This window comes from Monodelphis domestica, chromosome 6, assembly GCF_027887165.1.
Source record: "Monodelphis domestica isolate mMonDom1 chromosome 6, mMonDom1.pri, whole genome shotgun sequence".
NCBI lineage: Eukaryota > Metazoa > Chordata > Mammalia > Didelphimorphia > Didelphidae > Monodelphis > Monodelphis domestica.
In genome coordinates this window covers 26841157-26848253 of record NC_077232.1, presented here as the reverse complement: position 1 = coordinate 26848253, position 7097 = coordinate 26841157, and the positions used below count along the sequence as shown (strand labels likewise).

Below are 7097 nucleotides of genomic sequence, written 5' to 3'. Positions count from 1 at the left end.
TTATATCTGTTAACCACAAACAAAAAAATCTGGGTATATTTTGGAGAAGGCAACATGATGCAGTATATCTACAGAGCATTGTAATAAGAAGGCATTGTAATGTAATGGCAAGACTTAAACTGAAAAGTTCTATTGAGGAAACATGATAAATTCAAAGCTAGGCAAAATCATAACAATTTAAGCCATCTCCCTAAAAAATGACATATTTTATAAAAGTAGTTCCTGACGTTCACGTATTAATGGCATGTTGGACAATTTAAATTAAGAATCATTATCCACATGAACAACAAATACATTAGGGTTTTCAGGTACCTCAGTCTGTTTTATATATTTACAATCCAGGAAAAGTCATGAGGATGGAACTGAGTCACAGGCTTTGGAATAATTAAGTAAACAAAAAATGTTATGGCACTAGCTGGTAGCGTGTTTATTAATCAACAGATTGAGAAGGTGCTTTTTCTACCCTCGGGACTTCTTTTTGGCATCCCCTTCTGATCGTCCACTAATAAATTGTTTTCCTGTGTTCATAGATGTCATTAGTGAGACAAAGTAGGAATACTTTATAAAAAGTACCTAAGCTCATCATCATCATAATGATATCTGAAAAAGAGAAGGTAACTCATTCATTGAGGGTTTGAGGAGAGCATCATTGAAAGAAATGATATAGTCAGATGATAAACTTGTTGAGAAAGGAGAGGAGCAATGAGGTCATGAATGACAAGGGAGATGCGTGTTAAGAAAAGACTGGAACATGTCAAGTAGTGAAACAGAATGTTAAGATATAAACCAGAAGAATAAAGGAACATAAAAAGATCAGGAGCAAATACTACAGATTGGAAACACTACAAAATGGAAAAGTTGAAAAGTTAACCATGTGATGCTAGCCATATCCCTTCACTTTCCTGGCCCCTAACTTCTCTGTAGAATGGGGGACTTAAATGAGGCTATCTCCAAAGGCTCTTTTATTTCTAAATACTCCATTTTCCTGACAACATTATTTATTTATTGGAATTATTGTAGATGTCTCTTCACCAAGCCTGTCCAAGATCTATTGCTGCACAAGAAAAAGAGCTCCATCTGAAAGATCAGAAGAACAGAATGAAAAATTAGAGAAAGTGTGGCACTCTAAGAGTTTTCTATCCTTTCTAGCTCACTTACTTGACACATCATGCTCAAGAGTCTTATTTTTCAAAGTTTGATCATCCATTCCAAAAGCCCAACTCCTTAGCCCTTATCTTGGTTCATTGATCTGAAAGCTACAAGGTCACATCATAGTTTCTTGTTCACTAACCTTTGCTTTCCTTCACTGTCTGTGTGATCCTTGGGAATCTATTTTGCTACCGTACTAGTTTTTCCTCTGGAATTTTAAGTAGAAGAGTTTAGCATCCAAAGTCCCATAAAAAATTGTGTGCTGTGGTAAAGATTGCTGAGTCATGATGCAGTCTGGAAACGTCACAGAATTCATTTTTCTAGGACTCTCCCCTAATCCAGAAATTCAGAGAGTGTGCTTTGTGATATTTTTGTTCTTGTACATGGCTATTATTCTGGGGAATTCTCTCATTGTGTTGACTGTCAGCTTCAGCAAGAGCCTTGGTTCCCCCATGTATTTCTTCCTCAGCCACCTCTCCTTTGTGGAGATTTGTTATTCCTCTACCACTTCTCCCAAACTCATTGTGGATTTACTTTCTGAAAGGAAATCAATCTCCCTAGAGGGCTGCATTACACAAACATTCTTCTTCCATGTCTTTGGTGCCATTGAGATGTTTCTCCTCACAATAATGGCTTATGACCGATACTTGGCCATCTGTAGACCTCTACATTATGTAACCATTATAAACCCACAGATCTGTGCCATTCTGGTTGGGATGGCCTGGTTGGGTGGCTTTTTGCACTCAATTGCTCAAATTGTCTTTGTGTTCCACTTACCCTTTTGTGGACCTAATGTGATTGACCATTATTTCTGTGATGTGCTCCCTCTATTAGAGCTTGCATGTACTGATACCTTCTTCATTGGGTTGCTTATTGTGGCTAATGGGGGAAGCTTATCAATGGTCAGCTTCATAATTCTATTGATCTCTTATAGTGTTATCTTATTTCACTTAAGGGGGCATAGCAAGTTAGGACGTCGAAAAGCCCTCTCCACTTGTGCTTCTCACATCATTGTAGTTATCTTGTTCTTTGGACCCTGTGCCATCATCTACCTGCGGCCCTCCACCACAAACTCCATGGACAAAATGGTGGCCATATTCTATACAGTGATGACTCCCCTCCTCAACCCATTCATCTATTCCTTGCGGAATGTTGAAATGAAGGATTCCATGAGGAAGCTGTGGTTCAGGGCAATGAATCAAGAATAGACAGGAAGAGGGTAATGTAAGACCCCTAACAATTTATCTTGAAGCAGAATGGGGAAAAATTAGGACAATTTTTATACTTCTCTAATAATAATATATATGATAAATATAATAATAAAAATGATAAAAATTAGGAGACTATAGAATTATAGAAGCTGTTATCAGCAATAGTCCTCCCAGAGATGTTTAAAAAATCTTTCTCTGACTACAGAGTCATGGAGAGTTTCTTTATTGTATTCATAAAAAATTTGCTTTGGATTTAACTTACACACATATGTATGAAAGTTTGTGCATAAATGCATATGATTGTGTGTGTGTGTGTAATAAAGTTTTTTTCTATTTTGCATATTTCTCATTGGAAGTGTGGTATAGTAGACAGAACAGTGACATGGGTTCCAGTCTTGGCTCAGTTACTTCGTTGTTCTGTAACTTTAGGCAAACAACACAAACAATAACTACCATTTGTGTAACATTGAAGTTGTTAGGATAGGATTTTGGATAAGGGAAACACAAGAGGAAAAAAAAACATATAAAAATCTACTTTATTGTTTTGGAAGGGAAAGGAATAAAGCCTTAGGGATTTACTTATTCTTATTTTAAAAAAAACTAACTAACTATGCTAACTAGGTTACTAAACTAAAACTTAACCAAGTTCCCAAATCTTACTCAGCAGGGATACAAAAAAACAAAACAAAACCAAAAACAGTTAAAGCCAGGATCTGTTGTTAGATGTCCAAGCAAGTCCTGATGTCCAAGCGAGACTGAATGCAGCCAGCAGCTAGATACAGGAACCCTTCCTCACTTCAACACAGGGAAAATCCTCTTCAGACCTTCCTCTTGACTTCCTCAGGAGATCAGAAGAAAAGTCTGTTGGGGCAAGATGGAGTCTTTCCAGATCCTCCAGCTCCGGCTTCCATGTAACCCTTGGTTTGCACTTTTCAGTTCTTGCACAGTTTTGCAAATTGCAAACCTTTCCATCCTTTATCATAAAGTGGGTTAAATATTTTTCATGCATCATCTAATTTGATGTTCACAACAATCCTATGAGGTGGGTTCTAATATTAACTGTATAGATGAGGAAACTGAGGCAGAGAAAGGCAAAGGAACTTTCCCTTAGTCACATAACTAATAAGTATCTGAGGCAAGATTTGCCCTTGGATATTCCTGACTACAGATTCAGGACTCTCTCCACTATCTATCCAGCTGTTTCCTCCTTTGGGATTCATTTTCCTAAGTCTTCTTCTCATTCTAATCTTGTAAGACCATCAAAGAAAATATGAAGATAATTTCTTTTCTTCACTTTGACTCTCTTCCATCTTGATGACATTAGGCTCTGCATTATATTTATTTGTTTACGTATTGTGTTCTGCCTTTAAATTATGAACTCATTGAGGGCAGGGACTGAATGCTTTTATACCTTTATAACCCCAGGCTTGAGTTCTGATTTTGAACTTAAAAAGTGTTTTTGGAATAGAATTTGCTTTCGACCCCCTAGTGGGAGCTGGACATCTCCTGTATAGGGATAGTACACACCAGACATATAGTAAATGTCAGGTTGATCTTTTCTATCACCTAGTATGTAGGAAAAACACATATGAAGTAGTTTGTCTTTAAGGGAGAGAGCAATATTCACTGAAGAATATTAAATGAAAAACATATACAGCAAAGTAGAATTCATACGAAACAAACTGGTTAGGCAGCTGAGGCTGAACATCCTTCCAAGTGGAACAATAAAAAGATTTCTGGATGTAGAGTTATAAAACTTGAGCTCAAATCCACTTTGGTCGGCCCTTGGTGGTTGTGCGGTATTGACCAAGTTACTTAACCTCTGCCTCAGTTTCCTCATCTGTAAAATGGACATCATAATAGCCCCTAGCTCATAGGATTGTTTTGAGAATCAAAGAAGAGATCACTTGCAAAGTGTTTTGCAAATCTTAAAACTCTAAATAAATGTTAGTTATAACTATTAAACCAAAACTCAACACCTTCACCTAATCCTTATTTTTTACTCCTAAGGGGGAGAATAAATGGCCTTTGGATTATTGAGGGCATCAGATAATCTTAATTCATTGACATGATTGGTCTGAAAAGTTTGTGAAAATAGAGCCTGAAGAATGTCAGCCCTTATGAAAGAACATAGAAGTGGAGGATATGGATTCTAGGACTTGGTGTGCCAATAATAATAATGATGATGATCATAATAACTTGCTCTTTTAGGTTTTCAGAATGCATTACATGTGTTATGTCATTTGATTTTTTACTACAATCCTGGGAGATGTGATATTATTATCCCCACTTTACAAATGAGGAAACTGATCAAGAGAGAGATCAAGTGACTTGTTAAAGGTTGGGAAGACTTAGGGAGTCTTTGAGCCACAATTTGAACTCAGATCTTCAAATTCATCCATCTCAAACATTCTCCTTTTTATGCTACCTTCTTGCCTTGTTGACTCCAAAGATTAGGGACAAATCATGTTATATTAATTGATTTGTGAAAGGGAGGAGGCAGCAAGTCACTCATTCAGAGTAAATAACTTCAAGTTTATCATTATCCATACAGTAGTGAGATACAATGGATAGAGTGCAAGACTCTAGCAAGTCCCAAAAGGCCTGGTTTCAACCTTACTCCTGATACCCGTTACCATGATGACCAAGTTACTGAGTCTTAAAGACACTTTCGGCCACCTGAGGAAAAGCAGCAAAATAGACAGGCCTGAACTGCTTGGAAATCCTTTGGCAAGGGCAGATTTTGAGACCACTATGGCCCTTTGTTAGGAGCCAAGGTTAGCTCCAACATAACAAGTTAAATCATTCCTCAAGTGGGCCCCAGTTGTCTGGCTAAACTCTTCAGAGAAGCAATATGTGCAAGGCCTAGCACTGTTTCAGGAAAGAGACCTTGAAGCTGTATCTTAATAGACACATGTATACTAAGACCAAAAACCCTTTGTATTTTGTGTATAACCTAATGACGCCTGTGCGCTATCCCCAAACTCATGATTGGCTCAGTCTGATGTAACCCTTGTGAGTCCTGATTGGCTTTCAATGATATAATGCTTCTTTTGTAAGATCATGTATATATTGGACCTATATGCTCAATAAAATGAAAACCTGTTGATTGAAAGGCCTGGTTATCCCCTCAAGCCCATATAACGCAGTGATTGGGACTCCTGCACTCGACTGTCTATCTTTGTTTCTCTGTCTCTCTGTCTCTCTGTCTCTGTCTCTCTGTGTCTCTCTGTCTCTCTCTCTCTCTGTCTGTCTCTCTCTCTCTCGTTGTGTCTGTCCTCTTTAGCTTCTCTGAGCTGGTTCTCAAAGAATCCAGCAATTTCCTCCCTTTGGTCTTGCTTATAGGCAGCTGCCCACAATATCTTCCAGCCTCAGTTTCCTTATCTTTAAAATGGGGTGAATATGGCCCATATTATTTGACTTAGAACCTTGTTCTTTTACAAGGCTCAAGTAAGATCATTTCTGTCAAATGTTCCCCAAACTTTCAAGTACTAAATAAATATAATTCAGTATAATTGCAAGGAGTTGTCCACAAAATCTTGGATATGACATACTTCTTTATGAACAAATGTAGACAATACTCAAAATGTTTTCTCAAAGGATAACTTGGCAGGGAGACCACGAGGATGTTGTTGGCTTGGGAGTTTTAAAACAGCCCCAAATTAAAGGCATTCGAGAGTAAGGGGAGGACAGTTCTGAGCAATTTCTTTAGTTAGGTCTTAGAAAGGAAGGGAATGTGCATTTATTACATTTCCCCCCTTTAAGTGATTTATAAATAGTATCTCTTTTTATCCTCACTAGAACCTTTCAAAGTAAGTACCATTATTATTCCCATTTTACAATTGAGGAAAGTGAGGTAAACAGAAGGCAAGTGACTTGCCTGTGGACCAATAGCTAATATGTGTCTGAGGTTGGAGTTGAACTCAAGCCTTTCTAACTGTAGGCTCAGAGCTCTATCCATCATCCAACTAGTTGCCTCTAGCTGCCTCCTCCTTGGGTTAGAGGTAGAGGAGATAAACCAAGTGCTGAGTCTAGAACAAGTTTAGGATTGCTGTTTGGACTAATTAGTCTAATGGTTCTTTAACCTATCTTCTTGAAAACTCCCATGGTAGGGGGGCTTAGAAAACACTAGGGACAGCCATTCCCTTTCTCTTTTCTTTTTTTAAAAATTATATTAGGGACTTCCTTGTCTAGAAACTGCTTTACCCTATTAATCCTCCAGTTTTGGTGGGTTTCAGAACAGTTAGGCTGGAAGCTTGGATCATTATTCTTTTGAAGTTTTGGCTTCTTTTTGATATTTGTGGGAGTCGTGGGGGAGAGATAGCTGCAACTGGGCCTACTCTCTGAGTTGAGACCACTTTGGCATCTGCAGAACAAGGCACTAGGTTTTATTACACTCATGAAGAGAGAGGGGGAGATGGCTCTTGGTTGAGCTTCTCTCTGTTAGCATAATGAACAAGAAATAAGTCGGTAAGGTACTTTCTTCAGCTGTTATCTCTTTCTCAGGAGACTCAGTAAAATCAAAGAAATTGAACAGTGTGAAGACTGGATTTAGCTCTCCACTGATTGTAACAATGAAGGTATTTAGCTCTTCCTTTATTGTGAAGATTAAATTGTAATCCCCTCTCTATTTTTAGGTCTTAATCCCCAAAGTGTAAACCCAGTACTTAAAATAAATCTACCCATTTTAAGGGCAAAAAGGTGTGAACTAACCACAAAAGGTGTGAACACCCAGTT

The 7097-nt window shown here is 38.0% G+C and overlaps 1 protein-coding gene across 1 annotated transcript; it reads left to right on the top strand.

Moving 5' to 3' along the window:
• Nucleotides 1-1433: 1433 nt before the first annotated feature.
• On the top strand, nt 1434-2361 carry LOC100018133 (olfactory receptor 4X2-like). The gene has a single exon (XM_001371435.3). It carries the CDS (start codon nt 1434-1436, stop codon nt 2355-2357), a length of 924 nt encoding a protein of 307 aa, XP_001371472.3. The 3' UTR covers nt 2358-2361.
• The last annotated feature ends 4736 nt before the right edge of the window (nt 2362-7097 follow it).

Coding starts and splice junctions, on each gene's coding strand:
- LOC100018133 (XM_001371435.3), top strand. CDS start 1,434: ATGATGCAGTCTGGAAACGTCACAGAATTCATTTTTCTAGGACTCTCC.